Consider the following 25,385-nt stretch of genomic DNA (forward strand, 5'->3'; position numbering starts at 1 on the left):
CCAACATGTTTTTTATATGTAAATTACGCTTATAAATAAGTAGTTTCACATATGTAATCGCTACAATAAAACTATTAGTAATGAATCGATTAAAGTTTTTGGAGTTCCCCCTCGATGAAGTGCAATGCCTTTGTCTGTGGACCATCGAGCAAACATGGCGGCTTCGCAATAGCTGGAAAGCTAGAGCGAGCAAAAATGAAATGATTTCTCTTCAGTGTTATTGTCCACAGTCGCACCTGCAGAAAGGTAGGCTAAAATGCAATTGCCAACAACATTTAAAGGTGCAATCATCAAAGTGTTCCCTATAATCCGCAAGGGACAAGGGCTTTTAAGCTTGATGTGAAGTATAATGGGCTTGATTGCTACCTTGCTAACACACTCTCACATTATTTAGCAGTAATGCTTGCTGAAGAAATATGTCAAAAATATATTTATTTAAAAAAAGTAATTATTGCATTGCAGTCTTGATCTGCGCTGCCAGCTTGATTTAATAAGAAGGACTGTTTGTTAGTAAATTGGTGGCAGGATTGCAAGGCATGTAATGGTATTTTGTCAGCCACAAATTATGGAATATGGTACTTGATCCACAAAAAATGTTTTGGGGAAGTGATTCACGACAACATCCATGAAAAGTGTTAATGCTTTTAAACGTGTTATCTTTGCTTTTACACATATGTTTTCCTATCTTAGTACATTGCATACTTGTGTCATATATATATATATTGAAAATATTTTGTAATGCTATCTGGTGGTCTGTCTTTGTATAGAATGTAATAATGCACAAAAGCAATCAAAATTCCTTCCTATATGTTTAATGTAAATTGTACAATTTATGTCCATGGTCTTATCAACAACAGGTTATAACAATGTTATAATAACAGTTTAAATCAAAACACTGTAAAACTTTATATGATAATTCCATTTCCACTTTCACTACCAGTTCAGGTCTTTAAACTCAGCATGCACGACCATCCAGTGGGGATGATTGGCCTAAAGTATGCATGTGCAAAAGAGTGTGATTGGTTTACCAATTTAATACATGGCAAATCTTGCTCTGAATTTCTTTGACATTGTTAATCACCTGCAGATGAGCACTGTGCATTGGCAAAAGTTTATAATATAACTTTAAGGTGTCATTAATCTGGTGTTGCACTTCTGCTATATAAAAATAGGAAATTAAATACAGTTATGACCAAAGTACAAAAATTCAGCAACATTCTTATTTTATTGGACTGCAATACGTGCACTGCTTGGATTATATTAATTATTTGACATTTCAATAGTCAGAGTTTGTCTGTTAAATTGTCTCACCTAATTTTTTTATACCGCACCATTATCATCTTCAAAATATATTACTTCAGCCAATATGTAAATGTATTTAATATGTTCTTTTACTTGTTATTTTTTAATTTTCATATGAAATTAATTAGCCAAATTAGACAAAGAATAATACTTATGTTATGTGTTACTTAAGACATTACACAACTGAACAATACAAAATGAAAGGACTCATCCTTTTTTTAATGGTAAACAGCCTTTAAGTCACAGCCATGAACCATGACTTATTCCTAATAATAGTAGCAAGTCATGGTTCATGACTTGCACTCTATAGGGTAACTGAAGAGATATATTCCTAATAATAGTAGCAAGTCATGAACCATGACTTGCTACTATTATTAGGAATATATCTCTTCAGTTACCCTATAGAGTGCAACAGTGCCCACCCACTTTTTCAGCCATCTTGGTTCCGGAAGTATTTTTCACTAATTTCTTCATAATGGTAATAATGGGCACAATGGTAGTAGTTCCTGGACCATTTCTTATTGTCTTTTAACCAGTAAAGTTTCTTTTTTCAGGAGGCTACACCTTACCACTCTGAACAACAAACATATCTACGTAGAGAAATATAGAGTCATACAACAAAAAATCTACATAATGTTATTTTACAAGTAGGGCTTGGAAATTTTACTCGTTAAAGTCTGCGATTAATAGTTGTTTGTTTAACATATCAAAAAAATAATCAAATTATGCAGTATCTGTTTTCGCTTCCTGAAACGTCACTAATGTTTTTCCCTACTTTCTGTGGCTAAAATTACACGCTTGAATCAACTGCACATCCTAGCACAGAAACTGATCATGTGATGCTTATTCTTCAAGCGCCACACATGTCCCGGGCATAATAAACACAAGAGTGGAATAACTGTGCGGAAAATGGTGACTTCACCCGCTAGTGGTGAGCCAGGTGTGGGAGCGATAACATATATCTTTGCATCACCCAAAAACACTCACTCACTGTCATTCGAATCAGTGTCAGAAATGACCGGCAATAATACCACAGTGTTTTTTATTATGTACAGTTGTATGTACGTACCTAATGCTTATGCACCGAGACACTAGTAAGTGAGCAAAACATAACAGTGAAAGACCTCCACCTAAGCTGCCGTTCACTCCGAAAGTGTATTTTTCATGCAATTATGTGCCAGATGGACCATCGCCCCGCATCAGCGTCTCGTGCAGGTGTGCTGTATTTTTAGACACTGCGTCCATGTAAAAAAGGAAATTCAGCCTTTGAAGTGCATCTCGAGACACCCGCGTTCCATTTATTCACTGAGCTTAGTCTGACTTTAGCCCTAGATTGCGATCGGTTCAATGGCTCGTGTGCTGTCGTCATTGCTTAGCACACATCCAAAATTCAAATGCACAATTTTTGTAAGTATTTTTATTTTACATTCAACAAATGTATAATTTTAGTTTGACAGCCCTAGTGGACAGAGTTGCCTTTTTGATGAGAGAGGTCAGAGGAGATGGTCAGACTGGTTCAAGCTGACAGAAAGGCTACGGTAACTCAGATAACAATCTGTACAATTGTAGTGAGCAGAATAGCTTCTCAGAATGCACATCACATCAAACCTTGAGGTGGATGGGCTACAACAGCAGAAGACCATGACGGGTTGCATTTCTGTCAGCCAAGAACAGAAAGCTGTGGCTGCAGTGGGCCTACCACTGGTACTTCAGCATAAATCAAGATTCATCAGACCAGGCTATGTTTTTCCAGGCAAGTCTTTAACTGTCCAGTTTTGGTGAACCTGTGCCCACTGCGGCCTCAGCTTTTTGTTATTGGCTGACAGAAGTGGAACCTGATGTGGTCTTCTGCTGTTGTTGCACATCCGCCTCAAAATTCGTTGTGTTGTGCATTCTAAAATGTTATTCTGCTAACTACAGTTGTACAGAGGGGTTATCTGAGTTACCCTAGCCTTTCTGTCAGCTCAAACCAGTCTGACCATTCTCCGTTGACCTCTCTCATCAACAAGGCATCTCTGTCCATAGAACTGCCACTCACTGGATGTTTTTTGTTTTTGGCACCATTCTGAGTAAATTATAGAGACTGTTGTGTGTGAAAATCCCAGGAGATCAGCAGATAGAGAAATACTCAAACCAGCTCATCTGGCATCAACAATCAAGCCACGGCCGAAATCACTGAGATAATTTATTTCCCCATTCTGATGGTTGATGTGAACATTAACTGAAGCTCCTGACCCGTATTAGCATGATTTTATGCATTGCATTCCTGCCATATGATTGGCTGAATAGATAATCACATTAATATATAGTTGTTCTGGTGTACCTAAAAAAACAAAAGTTGTCGGTGCGTGTAGAATGAACAGCAGCCAGAGAAAACAATAGTTTAGAGATTTTAAACTTTAGCATTTAATTTGTTTTACATCTGTATTTATAGTGTCTTATAATACATTGGCAATGTACACTTAAAGAAATAGATTACCCAAACATAAAAAAGTCTCTCATCATATACTCACCTTCATACCATCCTAGATGTGTTGTGTTCTGCAGAACACTAACGAAGATGTTTAGAAGAACATAGTTCCATATAATGCAAGTGAATGGCGAAAATAATGCGTAGTCAAGCGCACTTTCTGCGAATTAAAGAGATCATCCAGGTATCTGGATCACAGTAGTCAGTAATGGTGTTCAGGCCTGCCAAAGTTTTTCAGATAACAGTGGTCTGCTGCATCCTCCACTATATAGCACTCAGAACCAACCTGCAACATTGGAATTGCACTTGTAAATTGCATTCAGCAGCAATTTTGTGGACATGTTGGCGCCATTGCCTGATCTGCATAATTTTGAGTGTGTAATGGACACTATGTTCCTTGTAATATGGTTATGTAATTGGTTATGAATTGGTTATAGTAAACTGGTTCATCTATGGTTCATCAATTGAACAGTTGCGTTTTGATGACTTCTGTCATGTTTTTGGTGGAAGAGAGACAAAACAATGTTACAGATTTTTTTGTAAATGAAGTGAAAAATGTATGCAATGCTAGATAAAAATATAGATTTAATCATGATTAAATTTAATTCATGTGCTCATTTACTGATTCTTTTTATTTTTTCTTTCCTTTTTTTCCAATTCCCAGACACAGTCCCTGGGTCTCCTAGGAATGTCTGGTTTGAAGGAGAGTGCCAAAGTAGAGGAAAATGACACCTCAATGTCAAACATCTCTCAGGAACTTTTGAACAGCCAGTCATTCTGTCCACTGGGGACTACATCAGAAACATCACTGCTTTGTCCTCAAGACACTATGGCACTACTCTGTGACCAAGGAGACCTCCTGACCACTATTGGTTTTATGGACTCCATCTGTACAGATGGACCAGCTAAAGCTGCTTATGTCAATGGATCCACCTCACCCAATATCTCAGATGAAATATTGTTGGATATTTCAAAAAATGTACCAGGATTCCTTCCTAGATCTTTTCATGCACAGAATTCTGTCACAACCAACGTCCACTTTGAAGAACCTGATCCACTCAGAAAAGAGGGGGAAATAACAATTAAGCAAACATTAACTGCAGAGGATGTGGAAAATAGGGGAATATGGGGCTTTGATTCGGAATCGCCAGACGGCTCATTAGATCATTTTGATGATGTAAATAACCTTAGTTGGGATCCCCAGAAAGAATTTATGAAGTTCTTCTGGGATGATGATAATGGTATTGAAATGGAGGGAAACTTGCCCCCTGTTGCCTCACCCATCAATCATAAAAGAAAGGTTTCGTCACCGCTCGGCCATGAAAGAAGAAAATGTAAATCAAAAATTTTACTGAAAGTAGATCCCTCTGAGGAGCTATACCCAAATTTTGATTTTGATTCAAAAAATGATAAACACGGTGAAGGAAGTCAGACAGATTGCAGTACACATAAGAAGATTCGCTCTCCAAGGAAACCATCCAAATCACGATCACCCATTGTAAAAACTACAAAGTATTTAAATGGAGCTGCTGAAGCTGCCAAACACCCTTTTCCCAAACAAGCAAAAAAACCTATCGGCAAGACACAAAGATTTGGATTGACTAGAAAAAATTTGACAACAGACTCAAGTTCTAAGGCGCAGCCTAAATTTCTTCCATGTAACAACAGTTTTACAGAGAAATCTAAAGAATACAGACAAACTACATTTAATACAGACACACCCAGTTCAAGGCCATTCATATGTAAGGAATGTGGACAGTGTTATCAAGATCAGAGTTCGATGTTGAATCATGTAAACGTTCACCAGTTAAAGGAACAAAAAAACATGGAGGAAATAAATGAGGTGCGTAAAATGAAAGATGCAAAGTTGCAGTGCCCCCAGTGTACCTTTGGAACAAACTGTCCAAACACGTTTGTCAAACATGCCAAGACCCATGAGAAGGACAAGAGGTACTACAGTTGTAATAAGTGTGATTTTGTGGAAATGAATGAAGTTGAACTAAGACGTCATTTGGTTCAAAAGCATGGTATCAGTGATTCTGATCTGACAATTTGGAAATCGGATGGAGTTCAGTTACGCAAAGTCGATAGATCAGACAAAAATTGTGCAGCACCTCATCCATTCTCAAAAAGTATCCAAAGCCATTCAAGACTCGACAAATCAATTCACACACTTTTATCCAGACAGAAACACAGCAACCAGAGTGCCTCAGAATGCAACTCTCATCAGAGTCCTTATGCTATCAGTGCAACAGGGTTTCTTGACACAGACATATGTCTAAAAGATGATTCCTTTGATTGTGAGACCACATTGTCTAGAACTAAAAGGACTTCATCCCCTTCAAAGTGTGTGAAAAGACCAGTTGGTTCTAAAGAACGGAAAAGAAAAAGCACTTCTAAATTTGACGGAAACAGCACTTGTTTAAAAGATTTTGGAAATCGGTCAACCTCCAACTACACAAATTTAGGCTTGGAGAAGCAAACATTAAAGAAGTCACCCTCAAAAAGGAAAACGACAACTCCATTCCCCAATATGCAGGGCCAAGATCTTCTTTTAGATTTTCCAAAATGTAGACAAAATTTCAAGAAACATGAAACATCCAACAATTATTTTTTGAGTGATTCTAATCATGATCTTGGTGCATGCCTAACTGAAGAAAGTGAGGTTAAAGAGGATCTTAATGTCAATACACATTTGGTAAGAAGACAGACTTTACTTGCAAAGGGAGGACTTTGTGCCTCAAGTAATCACTTTGAGAGAGATCATGGTTCTACAAGGACGTTTTCTGTCAAGGAAAAAGAGGTTTACGATGAAGGCTCTGAGACAATCCCAGTTGTGAAACATGAATCGTACTCAGATCTTGAGAAGGATCTAAACGCTTGTCCTTACTTTCCTGCTGATTTTGAGTCAGGTATTATTCTCTTTTATGTACTTGCAATGTGTTCATTGTGTCTATGTAGTGAGTTTTTAATCAATTACTTTTGTTATAGAAACATTAAAGTTAGTAGTTAGGAAGCAAAGCCTAGTATTTAAAAAATTCTCTGTCCGTTTGCAGGATAACAAGCCTTTTTATTGTTTTTTATTTTACTATTATTTTATTCAATTTATTTATTTGAACAATTAAATACAACTCATATTATTTAGCAAATGTAGTAGCAACAAAGTGGTAGCTCTTTTAAAATTTCCACAAATGCTAGTTCAGAAAACAGAGGAAATACAGAAAATGTGTGATCAAATTGTCTGTCTGTCCAAAAAGTAGTAATTACTGATTATTTCACTCTCATAATTTAAGATAAAACCTATGTACCCTGACTTCTGGAAGTTGCATTGTAGACAGCCAATCTGATTATTTTGGACTAATTTGTAATAGTTCCATTTTGTAATTTAATTAATATTTAAAATGAATCGTAACAGAAATAGTACAACATCATGCAGAACAGACAGTCATGTTTCATAATGTTGGAAAGTCTCAACTTGAAAAATACAACAGAAATATCAGTTGCACTCACAAACTAGTGTTTTAGCCAAGATAACATTTAATATCGCTCCGTGAAGATTATTTTCAAGCTCTATGCACTGTGTTGTGTTTGGGCTCATTTCAATTGGAATAATCTGCTATAAGTAATGATATACCATTTTCCATATTGTGTTTATGTTGCATAAAAGAATAAGCTAAAACAATGCAATGATTGTCCCTAAGTAACCTACATATATGTTCACTTATTAGTTCATGAAACAGAAAATGGAAAAAGGCATCGTTTCTTACAGCAAAGGATTAAAACCCAAAACTGCATAACACGATGCATTGATGTAGAAGTAATTCTCACAGAGCAAAGGGACATGCTTTATAGGTCTACAACACTACCTATCCTGGTGACGCACATTGTTTGTGTGCACGCGCACTGACACTTGAGAATTTGTGACAAAGAAAGAAGCCACAAGCAGTCAGAGATTCTCTAGTGCAAGCAAATAAACAGTGAGAAATTATTGGTGAAAATATCGGGTAATTCCACTATCGTGATAAAATTTAGATTTCCCAGTTATCATCCGATAGTATATAGATCGAAAATTTGTCATGCACCCCTTGAGGATGAACATTTTTGTTAATTGACTATCATCATTACATTTAATATTACATACAAGATGTTTGTTATAATGAGAGAATTTTCACTTGTATGCCAGAAGCCATGTGGGCTAGAATGTAATTCCTCTTTTCTTTAAATCTTTGAGAATGGATTTCTAAATACCAGAAGACCTAACAATAAGGCTAAAATATGTGAAAGTCCAAATCACCAAATCTTTTTATTTGTAGTGTGTAGCATTTTTAATGTGGCTTGTTTCATAAACCTGTCATAATATAATGCAGGCTTTAGATAGAGGCTGTATTTGAAGAATGGGGCACTGTGACATGCATTTGACCCGACAGCAAACATACAGGCCGTAAATAAGTGCTATTTCTCATTTCACGTGGAAACAGACTGTTTACCTGAGTCTTGCAGGTAGGGCCTGTTTAATTCTAAGAGTCAGAGAGAGGGTAAAATATGGCCTATAAAACCTAAATAATGAATAAAAAGACTAACATTTTAACAGTAAAATGTTTTAATGTATGATATGGTTCAGACTAGGGCATCAGTATTCTAAAGCTCAGAGATTTGATTCAGTTTGAATCAGTTCTAATTTTAGGGATTAGCAGTTACATGGACATGTTGTGGAAGGGGTGAAAGTATAAAAGCCATGGAGTGTTGATAATTTAGTGAATAGTGGGAAAAAAGAGAGTTGCCTAACGAAAGCATGATTCAAGGTGTTCCTGTGATTGCACCTGTTAGCCTGCCATTGGTGATGTTTCATGCCTCAGCTGTATCTCATTCCAGTTGCTTACATACTGGCCACATGTACTTGATTGTTTACAATCAGGGAAAATATATGTCATCAATGATAGGTGCACAATGTGGATGTTAAAATATATTTTCGGGGTAATGCTTTGATAGGTTTAAAATTGGTAGCAAATTTGCAGGCTAGTTAGTTTACATATTTAAGTGGCTTCTCAGTGATTAATATTTGTTTTAACTTTCTGAAGTAATTCTTTTTTTCTTGCACTTAAATATGTATGGTTACTGTTGCTTTCTGGTTCCAGCAAAGGTGGACACATCCCAGACTAAACATCATGCAGAGCTGACAACTGACTACCAACAAACAGAGCTCATGTGTCCACTCTGTATGGAGGTTTTTGACACAAGGACTGGGCTGTCCAATCATGTACGAGGTCATCTGAAGAGACTGGGAAACCCTGCTTCCACTACATCAAAATCTCCAGTGATCCTATTGAAAGAACTGATGCGTGACAAGAAACAGTTTGAGATGAAGTTGCAGGTTCTTGAAAAGAAGTGTCGTGGTTCCAGTTCTCTCTATCCTATAATATTGAGAAACGGTCTAACCTTCACATCTAAAACACCCAGAGAAGAGAAATGGATAGAGAATTCTAAAAGCTCACCACCAAGTGATCTGATTGGATTTTTGAAGAAAATGAGGGCAAATGAAGAGACCGAAGCCAAGCAGCCATCCCACACAGACTCATTCACAGGTATTATTCAATGATCAATTGTAGTAAGATTGTTACCACAGGGCCACTACTGACAGTGTCCAATATGAATGATAAACAACCCAATTTTGTCAGTAATGGATGTTTAAAAGTACAAATCTCATTTCCAAGTTGCAACGGTGTGTAAATTGTTATATATATATTATATATATACATACATACAGTTGAAGTCAGAAGTTTAAATACACTTAGGTTGAAGTCATTAAAACAGGAAAATTCCAAGCCTTTAGGCAATTAGCCAATTAGCTTCTGATAGGAGTGCCCATCTTTGTCAATGTGGCCGATGCAACTTACTGAAATGTAATCTGGGACGTTTACCATTCCAAATGAAGGACTTCGCTTAGCTATCAAAGTGCTTGAAATAAGAGAGGGAAACATCTATAGGGAGAGATTGTAGCAGGTATTTGAATTTTGGAATACAATTCATTTTAATAACATTAACCTTCCCAGTCATAGATAAATATAATGAAGCCCACCTGCCCACGTCACTCAAACATTTTTATTAAAGGGTCAAAATGAACTCACACACTGGTCAGTAAGCTGTCAGAGCCAAAGCTTCAGATTTAGACCTATTAACTCTGGATCCTGAGAACTTAGAAAAGGAATTAATAATTCTGCAGAGGCAAGGCATAGATCTAGTAGGATCAGATACGAATAATAAAATATAATCTGCGTAAAGCAAAAGTTTATACACCACATCTCCCTCCATCCTCCTTTCTTATCGCTGCTGCTAATGGTTCCAGTGCAAGACAGAACAATAATGGGGAAAGAGAGCAACCCTGCCGAGTGTCCCTTTCCAGAGTAAGATAATTGTTTGTGTGTACCGCCACTACCAGGTGTCTATAAAGTAACTTAATCCATCCAATAATAGAATTCCTGAACTCGGGAAATAATCCCATTCTACCATATGAAACACATTTTCGGTGTCAAGTGAGATGGCAGCGACCGGAGTCTGATCATTTGCAACTGACCACATGATATTGATGAAGCGCCTAATGTTATCAGATGAGCTGCGATAAAACCCCACCTGATTTATATGTATAAGAGATGTCATAACTTTACATAATCAGTTAGTCAACATTTTTGACAATATTTTAACTTCTATATCCAGCCATAAGTTTCCCTGCTTTGTCCCCCGACTCGAAATATGACTGTCTTGCCCTGAATAGCCAAAACTCCACCATCCGCAACAAAATAGTATTATATCTGTATTTCAATTGGGTCAATTCCTTGAGGCCATTAGACAACATTCAGCACTTCAGCTCTGCCTCGGCACTTTTGATCTTCCCTTCCAATTTGACGAGTTCTTGTGCTCTGGATTTTTGGTGAATGAGGCATACACTATGATCCTGCCCCTAAGAACCACCTTAAGTGCCTCCCAAGCCACACCCACAGAGGATATTTAGGACCAGTTGGTCTCCATATAGACATTGATTTCAGGCTTTAGCATTTGTTGGAATTCAGGATTTTGCAAAAAGGATGCATTAAAGCACCAACTATATGATTCTTTTTCTCCATATGTGGCAACACCTCTAAACACACCAGGGCGTGATCTGAGACTAAAATGTTTCCAATTGAGCAATAAACAACAGAAGAAATGAGGGACTTGGATTAATCGCAATGCTCCCGGAACATAATAAGGAAGATTCCTGAGAAATGCATTCTTATAGTACCACCTGTTTACTTCAGGGGGCAGTAAGTGAAACTTCAGCTGTATGGTCAACGCGCAGTTTATACAGTGAACAAAACAACCAGACTGCACAACGCAGACATGCGTTACGTTCTTGCGTTCAAAATAATTGATGGAGTGCAAATCCGAACTAAGGGATCTCAAGATGTGTTCTAAGTATTAAACTATATTTAACTTGACACAGTGACCTAAAAATGTGATGTTTATGACGCAACACACCTGAGATGCTACTTAAAGATTTAAATATTTAAAGATAACATGTATAATTATTTAATCATTTATATATTGAATTATTGTTATATGAGGGGCTTTCTCAGCAAATATTTGTATATGCGATTAATTGTGATTAATTAACACCATGTAATTAATTCGATAAAAAATGTTAATCGATTGACAGACCAAATATACAGTATCTCACAAAAGTGAGTACACCCCTCACATTTTTTAAAATATTTGATTATATCTTTTCATGTGACAACACTGAAGAAATGACACTTTGCTACAATGTAAAGTAGTGAGTTTACAGCTTGTATAACAGTGTAAATTTGCTGTCCCCTCAAAATAACTCAACACACAGCCATGAATGTCTAAACCGCTGGCAACAAAAGTGAGTACAGCCCTAAGTGAAAATGTCCAAATTGGGCCCAATTATCCATTTTCCCTCGCCGGTGTCATGTCACTCGTTAGTGTTACAAGGTCTCAGGTGTGAATGGGGAGCAGGTGTGTTAAATTTGCTGTCATCGCTCACATACTCCCTCATACTGGTCACTGGAAGTTCAACATGGAACCTCATGGCAAAGAACTCTCTGAGGATCTGAAAAAAAGAATTGTTGCTCTACATAAAGATGGCCTAGGCTATAAGAAGATTGCCAAGACCCTGCCACTGAACTGCAGCATGGTGGCCAAGACCATACAGTGGTTTAACAGGACAGGTTCCACTCAGAACAGGCCTCGCCATGGTCGACCAAAGAAGTTGAGTGCACGTGCTCAGCGTCATATCCAGAGGTTGTCTTTGGGAAACAGATGTATGAGTGCTGCAGAGGTTGAAGGGGTGGGGGGGGTCAGCCTGTCAGTGCTCAGACCATACGCCGCACACTGCATCAAATTGGTCTGCATGGCTGTCGTCCCAGAAGGAAGCCTCTTCTAAAGATAATGCACAAGAAAGCCCGCAAACAGTTTGCTGTAGACAAGCAGACTAAGGACATGGATTACTGGAACCATGTCCTGTGGTCTGATGAGACCAAGATAAACTTTATTTGGTTCAGATGGTGTCAAGCGTGTGTGGCGGCAACCAGGTGAGGAGTACAAAGACAAGTGTGTCTTGCCAACAGTCAAGCATGTTGGTTAGAGGTTGTGCTCCTCCACCTTCCGTTTGAGGATGCCCCACAGATGCTCAATAGGGTTTAGGTCTGGAGACATGCTTGGCCAGTCCATCACCTTCACCCTCAGCTTCTTTAGCAAGGCAGTGGTCGTACTTACTTTTGTTGCCAGCGGTTTAGACATTAATGGCTGTGTGTTGAGTTATTTTGAGGGGACAGCAAATGTACACTGTTATACAAGCTGTACACTCACTACTTTACATTGTAGCAAAGTGTAATTTCTACACAAATGTGAGGGGGTGTACTCACTTTTGTGAGACACTGTATATCTGTGTATATATATACATATATATATATATATACACACTCACCTAAAGGATTATTAGGAACACCAAACTAATACTGTGTTTGACTCACTTTCGCCTTCAGAACTGCCTTAATTCTACGTGGCATTGATTCAACAAGGTGCTGAAAGCATTCTTTAGAAATGTTGGCCCATATTGATAGGATAGCATCTTGCAGTTGATGGAGATTTGTGGGATGCACATCCAGGGCACGAAGCTCCCGTTCCACCACATCCCAAAGATGCTCTATTGGGTTGAGATCTGGTGACTGTGGGGGCCATTTTAGTACAGTGAACTCATTGTCATGTTCAAGAAACCAATTTGAAATGATTTGAGCTTTGTGACATGGTGCATTATCCTGCTGGAAGTAGCCATCAGAGGATGGGTACATGGTGGCCATAAAGGGGTGGACATGGTCAGAAACAATGCTCAGGTAGGCCGTGGCATTTAAACGATGCCCAATTGGCACTAAGGGGCCTAAAGTGTGCCAAGAAAACATCCCCCACACCATTACACCACCACCACCAGCCTGCACAGTGGTAACAAGGCATGATGGATCCATGTTCTCATTCTGTTTAAGGCAAATTCTGACTCTACCATCTGAATGTCTCAACAGAAATCGAGACTCATCAGACCAGGCAACATTTTTCCAGTCTTCAACTGTCCAATTTTGGTGAGCTCTTGCAAATTGTAGCCTCATTTTCCTATTTGTAGTGGAGATGATTGGTACCCGGTAGGGTCTTCTGCTGTTGTAGCCCATCCGCCTCAAGGTTGTGCATGTTGTGGCTTCACAAATGCTTTGCTGCATACCTCGGTTGTAACGAGTGGTTATTTCAGGCAAAGTTGCTCTTCTATCAGCTTGAATCAGTCGGCCCATCCTCCTATGACCTCTAGCATCAACAAGGCATTTTCGCCCACAGGACTGCCGCACACTGGATGTTTTTCCCTTTTCACACCATTCTTTGTAAACCCTAGAAATGGTTGTGCGTGAAAATCCCAGTAACTGAGCAGATTGTGAAATACTCAGACCGGCCTGTCTGGCACCAACAACCATGCCACGCTCTAAATTGCTTAAATCAGAATTTCCCATTCTGACATTCAGTTTGGAGTTCAGGAGATTGTCTTGACCAGGACCACACCCCTAAATGCATTGAAGCAACTGCCATGTGATTGGTTGATTAGATAATTGCATTAATGAGAAATTGAACAGGTGTTCCTAATAATCCTTTCGGTGAGTGTGTATATGTATGTATGTATGTATGTATATATATATATATATATATAAAAACTATTCAAGAGTAAATCTTATGGACTGATGAAAAAAATATAGTCACTACCTGATGGGTTCAAATATCTCTAAATATTTGTAAGACGAAGATTTTTTTACACATTCTGTGAAGCATCAATGCTGCTTGGTTCACTATGATCAAGGACTGAGTCCATCAAAAGATTAAAGTTTCCTCCCAATATTATATCATGAGGGCTGCCAGTGGCTTGTAACATTCCTTCAAGAGCTATAAAAAAGACCTGATCATCAATGTTAGGTACATAAATATTAGCCAAAATCCATCCCTCCAAATTAAACCGTCCATGTACGCCAAGAGAACCACCGCGACAAATTTGCCGTCGGATTGCTCAAGTCCGGTGTTTCTATTAAAATTTTGTGAGACAGAACTACACAGCAAAAGATAATCTATAAAACAAACTCCAGCCTATTGATGGAATATTTTCTATGAGTTTACAAAAATATGCTGACCTGGTTGCTTTTAGTGCCTGTCTATAGCTACAGACACTACCCTTCCATGCACCTCAAAATAACTCTAATTTTGTATTCTTCCACTTGCGCTCCATTTTCCGAGCTGCTCTCTTGAGCGCATGAGAGAGATATATATATATATATATATATACATACACATACACACACATACACACACACAGTAGTGGCCAAAAATATTGGCACCCATGGTAAATATGAGCATAGAAGGCTGTGGAAACAAAATCTGCATTGTTTATCCTTTTGATCTTTCATTAAAACAAATCACTAAAATCACACCTTTAATTGAAGTAAAACAATTGAAAGATCTCATTATTAAATATTTTTCTCAAACACATTGGCCACAATTATTGGCACCCCTCGAAATTATTGCACCTGTGTGACTAGGAACATGAAATTGTTCAGCCATGACTTCCTGTTTCACAGGGATATAAGTATGAGGTATCACACTGGCCAAATTTCCTTTATCATTAATCACAGTGGGTTAGACTAAAGAATATAGTTCTGATGTGCGTCAAAAGGTTGTTGAGCTTCACAAAATTGGAAGTGGCTATAAGAAAATAGCCAAAGCATTAAAAATACCAATTTCTACCATCATGGCAATAATTAAGAATTTCCAATCAACTGGAGATGTTAAGAATTGGCCTGGAAAAGGACGTGTGTCTATATTGTCTCCACGCACAGTGAGGAGGATGGTTCAAGTGGCCAAAGCATCTCCAAGGATTACAGCTGGAGTATTACAGAAATGAGTTGGGTCTTGGGGTCAGAAAATCTAAAGAAATAAAAATACATTCAGACATCATCTACATCATACAAGTTGTAAAGTTGTAAAGCCTCTGCTCTCATCCAACAACAAACTCAAGCTTCTTCAGTTTGCCAGACACTACTGGAACTTCAAATGCGACTAGGTTCTATGGTCAGATGAAACAAAAAAAAAAAAACGCTTTTTGGAAGCAAACGCCAGAGATGAAGTACTCAATGCCCACGGTTAAATGTGGTGCTGCATCTTGAATGTTGTGGGGCTGTTTTTCTGCCAGAGGTCCTGGACATCTTGTTCAGATACATGGCAATATGTACTATAAAATACCAACAGATCAAAAATAAAAACCTGACTGCCACTTCCAGAAAGCTTACAATGGGCCCTGGTTGGATCTTCAAGCAGGACAATGATCCAAAACAAACATCAAAATTAACACAAAAATGGTTTACTGACCACAAAATTCTGCCATGGCCATCTCAGTCGCCTGTCCTGAACCCCATAGAAACTTTGTGGTGTGAACTGAAGAGGAGAGTCCACCAACATAGACCTCTGAATTTGAAGGATCTGTAGAGATTCTGTATGGACTAATAGTCTCAGATCCCTTGCCAGGTGTTCTCCAACCTCCTTAGGCATTATAAGAGAAGATTTTAGAACTCTTATCTTGGCGAAGGGTGGTTTCAAAAAGATTTGAATAAAAGGGTGCCAAGAATTGTGGCCAATTGAGAAAAATATGTATTTAATTATGATATATTAACCCGGTTTGAATTTTTTTACTTCAATTAAAGGTTAGTTTTTTTTATAATAGATCAAAAGTCTAAACTATGCAGATTTTTTTTCACAGCCTTCTTTGCGCATATTTACCAAGGGTGCCAATATTTTTGCCCACTTATATATATATATATATATATATATATATATATATATATATATATATATATATATATATATATATATACAAACAAACACTGGCAGCCAAAAGTTTGAAAATAATGTGCAGATTTTGCTGTTTCTGAATGAAATTGGTACATTTCCCCAAAGTGGCATTCAACTGATCACAAAGTATAGTCGGGACATTGCTGATGTAAAAAAAACAGAACCATCGCTATTTGAAAAAAGTAATATTTGATCAAATCTAGACAGGCCCCATTTCCAGCAGCCATCACTCCAACACCTTATCCTTGAGTAATCATGCTAAATTGCTAATTTGGTATGAGAAAATCACTTGCCATTATATCAAACACAGTGGCAAGCTATTTTGTTCGATAAATTAAGCTTAACATTGTCTTTGTGTTTGTTTTTGAGTTGTCACAGTATGCAATAGATTGACATGTCGTAAGGTCAATTTTTAGGACAAAAATGGCAAAAAAGAACCGTCTTTCTCTAGAAACCCATCAGTCAGTCATTGTTTTGAGGACTGAAGGCTATCCAGTGCTTGAAATTGCCAAAAAAACCCTGAAGATTTCATACAAAGGTGTACAATACAGTCTTCAAAGACAAAGGACAACTGGCTCTAACAAGGACAGAAAGAGATGTGGAAGGCCAGATGTGCAACTAAACAAGAGGACAAGTACATCAGAGTCTTTAGTTTGAGAAATAGATGCGTCACATGTCCTCAGCTGACAGCTGCATTGAATTCCATCTGCTCTAGACGAGTTTCATGTTCAATAGTAAAGAGAAGACTTTATGGGAAGAATTGCAAAGAAAATGCCACTTTTGAAACAGAAAAACAAAAAGAAAAGGTTAGAGTGGGCAAAGAGAAACAGACATTGGACAACAGATAATTGGAAAATAGTGTTATGGATTATGAACCCCATTGATCTTTTGTGGAATCAGCTAGGCTGTAAGGTGTGTGAGAAGTGCCCAACAAGACAGACACATCTATGAGCCCCCATGGAACATCGAGTCAGTCTGGTATTACATGAAGAAACAGCAGCAATTGAATATATAGTGGAAAATTATCCAAGAAGCTTGGAACATCCTATCTGCCAACAACCAAGAAAATCTGTGTCCATGTGTTCTTGGTCGATTTGATGCTGTTTTGAATGCAAAGGTGGTCACAACAAATATTGATTTAGCTTTTTTATGTTTACTAGACTTTGTATGTCATTAATTGATAAATGTAAACAATTTATGGTATTACTTTTTAAGACATCCTCACTTGCACAGTATTGTTTATATGATTTGCAAATCGTTTTTTATCTTAATTGAGTACAAATGGTGCAAAGACAAAATAATTCACTAAGAATGAATTGTGTCCAGTGAAAGCGACAGTTATTTGCTGTTAAATGACATGTTTCAAGAGGGATAAAGGCGTCAGGTGACGGCGGTTCTCGAGAGAGAGAATGACATGCAGCTGCTCTGTGTATTTATGTTTGTGTGTTTTTGGTTCAGTTTTTCATTAAACTATTATTATATTGCCAAGCCGGTTCTCGCCTCCTCCTTTCCCCTAACCCGCTTTACAAGCGCTTTCTAAGCGGCTCAGTGTTTATGCACGTCTTTATAGGGAGTGTGTCTAATTCAGTGGCAAAGTCTGGTGGAAGTTCCAGAACAGCAAATTTTACTCACCTTTAATAACATGTGGTTTCACTGTTGCTTTCTACAGAGGTGGACACATTCAAGACCCAGACTGAACATCAGCCAAAGCTGCCGACTGACTGCAAATTGACAGAGCTCGTCTGTCCACTCTGTAGGGACAGGTTTGAGACCGGTACTGGGCTATCCAATCATGTACGAGGCCACCTGAAGCAACTGGGAAAACCTACTTCTACTGCATCAAAATCTCCAGTTATCTTATTGAAAGAACTGATGCGTGACAAGAAACAGTTTCAGATGAAGTTGCAGGTTCTTAAAAAGAAGTCTTGCGCCTCCAATTCTTTATATGCTGTAAGACTGAGTAACCGTCGAACCTTCAGATCTTCTGGCAAACGGTATAAACATGTGTATTCTCGATCCAGAGAAGAAAAGAAAAGCATAGAGTCTAATAAAGGCTCACCACCAAGTGATCTGATTGGGATTTTGAAGAAAAGAAGGGCCCATGAGGAGACCAAAGCCAAGCATCCATCCCACACAGCTAGAAAGGCTCTCATTTTGCCTTCAGGCAAAGAAAGTGGCCTGGTGATAGAACCTGTCAAAATGGAGCCCAATTCACTGACAGGTATTATTTCATTTGTTTCAGTGATCAACTCTAGAATGATACTATGCAATATAAATGATAACCCCCAAATTTTGTAAATAAGCTGTTTCAAAGTACATAGTTTGTACTATAAGTATTTTGGGATATGCAGACCAAATTAATCGCTACTCTCTAATCTATTTTAAATATTAAATATCATTTTAGACTTCTCCAAATATAGGGTGATGATGGTTGCTTATTGAATTTTGATTAAAGGCTTGTATTTTAGTGTTTTAAATATTAGTTAAGCAAAGTATTCAATGTGAGTGCTCAGTAAATACTTATAATAATATGTAATTAAAAAGAGCAGTAGATTTATACAGTGCATCCGGAAAGTATACACAGCGCTTCACTTTTTCCACATTTTGTTATGTTACAGCCTTATTCCAAAATGGATTAAATTCATTATTTTCCTCAAAATACTGCAAACAATACCCCATAATGACAACATGAAAGAAGTTTGATTGAAATCTTTGCAAATTTATTAAAAATAAAAAATAAAAATAATCACATGTACATAACTATTCACAGCCTTTGCTCAATACTTTGTTGAAGCACCTTTGGCACCAATTACAGCCTCAAGTCTTTTTGTGTATGATGCTACAAGCTTGGCACACTTATTTTTGGGCAGTTTCTCCCATTCTTCTTTGCAGGACCTCTCAAGCTCCATCAGGTTGGATGGGGAGCGTCAGTGCACAGCCATTTTCAGATCTCTCCAGAGATGTTCAGTCGGGTTCAAGTCTGGGCTCTGGCCGGGCCACTCAAGGACATTCACAGAGTGGTCCCATAACCACTCCTTTGTTGTCTTGGCAGTGTGCTTAGGGTTGTTGTCCTGTTGGAAGATGAACCTTTGCCCCAGTCTGAGGTCCAGAGCTCTCTGGAGCAGGTTTTCATCAAGGATGTCTCTGTATATTGCTACATTCATCTTTCCCTCGATCCTGACTAGTCTCCCAGTTCTTGCCGCTGAAAAACATCCCCACAGCATGATGCTGTCATCACCATGCTTCACTGTAGGGATGGTATTGGCCAGGTGATGAGCAGTGCCTGGTTTCCTCCGGACATGACGCTTGCCTTTCAGGCCAAAGAGTTCAATCTTTGTTTCATCAGACCAGAGAATTTTGTTTCTCATTGTCTGAGAGTCCTTCAGGTGCCTTTTGGCAAACTCAGGCAGGCTGTCATGTGCCTTTTACTGAGGAGTGGCTTCCATCTGGCCACTCTACCATACAGGCCTGACTGGTGGAGTGCTGCAGAGATGGTTGTTGTTCTGGAAGGTTCTCCTCTCTCCACAGAGAAACGCTGGAGCACTGTCAGAGTGACCATCGGGTTCTTGGACACCTCCCTGACTAAGGTCCTTCTCCTCCGATCGCTCAGTTTGGCCAGGCGGCCAGCTCTGGGAAGAGTCCTGGTGGTTCCAAACATCTATTTACGGATGATGTTGGCCACTGTGCTTATTGGGACCTTCAGTGCTGCAGACATTTTTCTGTACCCTTCCCCAGATCTGTGCCTTGATACAATCCTGTCTCGGAGGTCTACAGACAATTCCTTGGACTTTATGGCTTGGTTTGTGCTCTGACATGCACTGTTAACTGTGGGACCTTATATAGACAGGTGTGTGCCTTTCCAAACCATGTCCAATCAACTGAATTTACCACAGGTGGACTCCAATCAAGTTGTAGAACATCTCAAGGATGATCAGTGGAAACAGGATGCACCTGAGCTCAATTTTGAGTGTCATGGCAAAGGCTGTGAATACTTATGTGCATGTGATTTTTGTTTTTTATTTGTAATACATTTGCAAAGATTTCAAACAAACTTCTTTCACGTTGTCATTATGGGGTATTTGTTTGTAGAATTTTTAGGAAAATAATTAATTTAATCAATTTTGGAATAAGGCTGCAAATTCATTATAGACAGACAGTGGTAAATAAGTATTTGCATACGGATGGAGGAATGGATTACACAGAAATTAGCATTTTTAAAACAGTGGGGTTTTGCCTGTGGTCAGGAAGTGCAGATTTGTCAGGATCGTTATCTCTGGTGTAATTGGGTTGTTTTCGTTTGTGAGAGAGGTATTTGCATCCCTTACTAAAATTAGCTGTGACACATTAAGTTGCTTCTAACTTTTCGAGTTAGGAGCTACTTTTAGCCTTAAGATTTTTTGTGCATACAGGCCCAGATCCAGACCAAGACCTAACCCAAAGACACAGACCTAAACCTGTCATTTCAAAAACCATGCTGTCACTTTTAATGAACTGAAATAGAAAAAAAAAAATGATTACCCATTTAATACATTTAAAAGTTTCACACTTGCCAAGTAGCCACTCAGAGCCATGGAATTCTTACAAATTGCCAAAAATGTTATGTCTCATTTAAACATGAAGTTAATATAGTGAACCCAGTGTTTAGAATATTATCTACTTTCATACAGTGAATTAATTAACACAACTGTACTATTATTAAATTCATAATATTATATTTTTTTGTATTATCTATATACTTTCTTTTACAGATAAATGTGAGCTCAATAGAAAAGTATGTGAGCACTGTAATGCCACTTTCCACAGTGGTGTAAGCCTCTCCAATCATCTGAGAGCATATGCACAAAGGAAGAAAAAAGCACTCCTAGATGGAACATGTGCGTATAATTTTTTCTTCTTTGTAAAAACTGCATCTATTTAGTTTTATATGCTAATTGTGCTGGTTGGTAATGTTTTTTTCTGTGTACTTTCCCTTGTTTGTGAAGGATTATTACCTAAAAACCATCTTGCCATATAAAAAAGACTTAAGAAAATTGCATAAATTTAATTTAAACAATACACTAAATCTAAATATTCAGATTTTCATTTTTATGTGTGCCACATATCACAACCTTTCCAAAAATTGCATTGACCACTCTCATTTACTAAAATAAATAACATGGTTGCAATTTATAAATTAACAATTTAAATAGTTTTTGATGACTTCAAGGATTATTTGGTTGATCTAATGATGTTTTGTTTTTTGTGGTGAAGTGAATTATGAGCTCTGGGTAGTGTGAAAATCACTTGATGATAGGTAGCATGAACTTGAAAGTGCTCTAAGAATTTATTGTTTATGTCACTGTGGAATACCACTTTGGAATGATTTGGAAAAAATAAATATATTGTTCATTGTTTAGCCTATGACTGTAAACAGAGAAAGCAAAGATCAAGGTCTGGTTCAAAGAAGAAACCCCATCTATTGCTGCACACTCCAGAAGAAATCTATACACTTACTTGCAGGTAACTGTATTATATGCTGTATAATGCATTGTAGATTAATATATAAATAATGACAGGTGTTTCTTTTGTAGCATTTGGTATTTTATTTGGCTCTTATTTGACACTCATTACATTTCTGAAACGTATTTTAATCTAATGTGTAATTGCTTCCATGTGCAGGTTTTGTGATCTAGTCTTCCAGGGCCCTTTGTCTGTACAGGAGGACTGGATAAAGCATTTACAGAGGCACATCATGAATACTGCTGTACCGCACACAGGGGCAGGAATGGTGGAAGTTACCTCCTTCCCCAAGGACTCTTGCCCCAACACAGAACCTCACACACAACCTTCAGTAATGCAAAAATCCTCATGAGCCCAGGAAACTTAAGACAGAATTTGTCCTAGGAATATCACTTGTATGTAAATTGTTTGGTTCCCACTTACATTTTTATATTGTCATCAATACTGGATTGATTTTTTTCTCTCTCGTAATGAGGATCAACTTTCATTACAAACAACTTTTTAGGAATTATTACATTGTGCTGGTCTTGTACGTGGTTGATCAATGAACGTACAAATGGTGGGTGAATGTGTTAAGATGTTTGTGGAACCCACCACGAAAAGACAACTTTTACCTCAGATGATTTTCAAGGCTTCTTGTGCTGGGTTTAATTCATATTGGGTTTGAAGTTTAAGTATAAATATTTACTTGATTATTAATTTTATGACCCATAAAACACACCAGTCATTGTGTGAATCAAATTGTTCTATGGCTATTTAGCAGTCCAGACAGTATGCATGTCATATCATCCTCATTACACCATTTATGTTCCAGTAACATTTTAATTTGACCTATTAACCTCTTTTGATTCTCTTAGATTGCCATGTGTGCTGGAATAAACCCCCATTAACTGTTTCTTGTGTAGGCCATTTTTTCAGTTCTTTTTGTGTATAAACCTTTTTAAGTAATTTATGTGAAATGTACATCTCTATAAACAATTTTGTTGTTCAACATAAAATAAAAATGTTTTGGTTGTCTTAATATTAAGCTGTGAATGTAACAGTGCCATGTGATATGTATGTAAATGTGTTCATATTAACCAGCCTTTCTTTCCAAGGGTCTTTGTCACATAAAATTCAAGCCTAAACTTTTTATTTTTGTCACCAAAATTTAAATGACATTTAGCAAAATATTTTTTTTTTATTATAAACGGTAGCAGTAGAATAGCTTGATCTGTAGGGCTTGGTGTCTTTAAATGTGGCACATTTGCCTAATTTATCCCTGGCTAGAAATTAAAAATGTCAGAAGGGTGGGCAAGTCTTCTCTAAACCAGCAATGATTTTAAAAGAAAGGAAAACCAGATCTAACATCTGATGCATAGTATCAGGTAAAGTCCTGAATCTACTAAAGAAAATTACAGTGCACATTCAACTGCCATGACAAGTTCCAAAGGCACCTTAGAATATAAGAACAAGTCTTGCAACTAAATTAATTTTCTTTTTCTTTTTTTGCTCAAAGGTAATATTCTTTGCAATTGTCGGAGGTAAGCACTTTATGTTTGAGCACAGTGGTGCATATTAATCTCGTTATTTATTTAAAAAAAAAAAAAACACTGTACCTTATACAACATTGTAACGTAGTCCATGAATACGATTTAAAGACTAACAATCAGAGAATATATAGATTAAGGCATTAATTACATTGCAGTGACTTTTTTAAGGCTGTTCATAAGACACTCTTTAAGGCATGAAGATACAAACATAATGATAATTCATAGGAGAGGGCCAGTGAACCCCCAGCAGCTCGAAAATGTCACTGTTGTTATAATCAAGAGAGTTGCAGGATGTGCATCCTCCCTTTTGACAGTCTGTAATATATGATATGTGTCTTATCAGCCAAGTACAATTGGCAAGCGAAAAGACACAACATGTTTCACTCTTAAAACGCTAAACACACTACATATCCTCAACAGCATTTAAAAGAAAGGAAAACGGGGAAAAGATTTCACTTTGGTCAATGGCTAATAGCCTCACTTTTCTTCTAGAAGAGAAAACAATTCCAGTGCAATAGATTTTCCAATAACTGAGCTGAAAAACACATTAACCTACTATATAAAAAGTAGATTGAAAAGTGTGTAGATGTTGGCTTGACAAAGTCTTGTCTGAAAGTTAAAAATTAGAAGTTGAAAGTCTGAATGTTTTACATGCCCAACAGTAAGATAGACGATAGACAAATACTAACATGTTCTAGCATGTAAATAAGTGTTGCTATCATGTTGCTAGCATACTTTAGCATGTTATCATGGCTATCATTTTAGGTGTTGTTAGCATATAACTTGGCATTACTACCAAGTTTTAGCATGTAGATAGGCATTGCATGCAGCTAGAGGTTGCTAACATGTTTTAACATGTAGCTAGGTATGGCTAACATGTTGCTAGGTGTTGTTAGCATGTTTCTAGGCATTGATAACATGTTTTAACATGCAGCTAGGTGTGGCTAGCCTGTTGTTAGGTGTTGTTACCATGTTTCTAGGCATTGCTATTGTGTTTTAACATGTAGCTAAGTTTCGCTAGCATGTAGCTAACCATTGATAACATGTTTTAACATGTATCTAAATGTTATTAGCATGTTTTAGATGTTTCTAGCATATTTTAACATGTAGCTAGGTTTTGCTAGCATGTAACTAAGAATTTATAACATGTAGCTAGGTGTTGCTAGCATGTATCTGGGTGTTGGTAGCATTTTTTTTTTACATATAGCTAGACGTTGCTAACATGTTTTAGCATTGTTTTTCTAGTCATGCATTAAATGTTTTAGCATTTTGCTAGGCTTTGCAAGCATTCTGGTAGTACTTTCTAGCATGTTTTAGCTGGTTGCTTGGGTATTTAAGAGAGAGAGAGAGAGAGAAAAAGATAATGACAATGGAGGAAAAGATTGAACGAAATATGGATTCGATAGACCAGCTTAAGGCCTTGTGTGGGTTTTTTTACATTTAAAATTTTGACAGTTGTAATAGTCTTGGCTCATCTGAACTTTCTGTCAATGTAGGTTAATGGGATTTTCCAGTTTTTGATTGTCCATGTTGCGGAAACCGTAAAGGCAGGTGCACACCGGACGAGAAGCGCCACACTGTCGTGTCACGGCTAGGACAAGGCACAGATATCAAACACAGTGTGCGTCGATGTGGTTCAGGTACACACAAAAGTTACCAAGGTTTATCCATTCTTCAAGAAGGAACCAGGCTAGAGTTAATAATCAAAATCCTGTGTGTGTGACCCGCTTAAGTCTGTTCATTTAGAAAAGAAATAGTAGCTAGAGTCAGACCAGCTTTAAGGTCTTTATCGAGTTTGGTGGCTGTAGATAGAAAGCTCTAGGAGGAGTTACAGTTGGATATTTTGTTCTTACTCAAACCAAAATAATAATGCAAATGCATGTATATAATTCAAATATTTACAGGGCAAATTATTTTTAAGGCGATATCAAAGCAAACTCTACATAAAAATATATTTTGTCTGCAACTAAATTAATGCAACATCTAAGCTTGTAACAGGCATTGCAAAACAGTGTCACTTTATGCAGTCTATTTTTGGCAAATAGAAGCAAACTGTACAGAAGCGAGCACAAACCTGTTTTGTGCAATGTTCCTCCTTTATATTGTCCCATGTGTATTTTTGCATCCTGTCTTTGAGGCCCACTTATAAGCCACTAGTTAAT

The 25,385-nt window shown here is 37.6% G+C and overlaps 1 protein-coding gene across 1 annotated transcript; it reads left to right on the plus strand.

Annotated features, from left to right (window-relative positions):
* Positions 1-138: 138 nt before the first annotated feature.
* Positions 139-25,372, plus strand: LOC127649181 (zinc finger protein 644-like). The gene is made up of 7 exons (XM_052134162.1): positions 139-246; positions 4,437-6,684; positions 8,908-9,354; positions 17,862-18,413; positions 20,941-21,066; positions 21,589-21,691; positions 21,851-25,372. Exons 2-7 carry the CDS (start codon positions 4,461-4,463, stop codon positions 22,041-22,043), a joined length of 3,645 nt encoding a protein of 1,214 aa, XP_051990122.1. The 5' UTR covers positions 139-246; positions 4,437-4,460; the 3' UTR covers positions 22,044-25,372.
* The last annotated feature ends 13 nt before the right edge of the window (positions 25,373-25,385 follow it).

This window comes from Xyrauchen texanus, chromosome 9 (assembly GCF_025860055.1).
Source record: "Xyrauchen texanus isolate HMW12.3.18 chromosome 9, RBS_HiC_50CHRs, whole genome shotgun sequence".
Taxonomy (NCBI): domain Eukaryota; kingdom Metazoa; phylum Chordata; class Actinopteri; order Cypriniformes; family Catostomidae; genus Xyrauchen; species Xyrauchen texanus.

Excerpts from the sequence above, each read along its gene's own strand:
- LOC127649181 (XM_052134162.1), top strand. The coding sequence starts at position 4,461 with ATGTCTGGTTTGAAGGAGAGTGCCAAAGTAGAGGAAAATGACACCTCA. Across the intron at positions 9,355-17,861 it reads CCACACAGACTCATTCACAG|AGGTGGACACATTCAAGACC; the intron begins GTATTATTCAAT and ends TGCTTTCTACAG. Across the intron at positions 21,067-21,588 it reads AGCACTCCTAGATGGAACAT|CCTATGACTGTAAACAGAGA; the intron begins GTGCGTATAATT and ends TTCATTGTTTAG.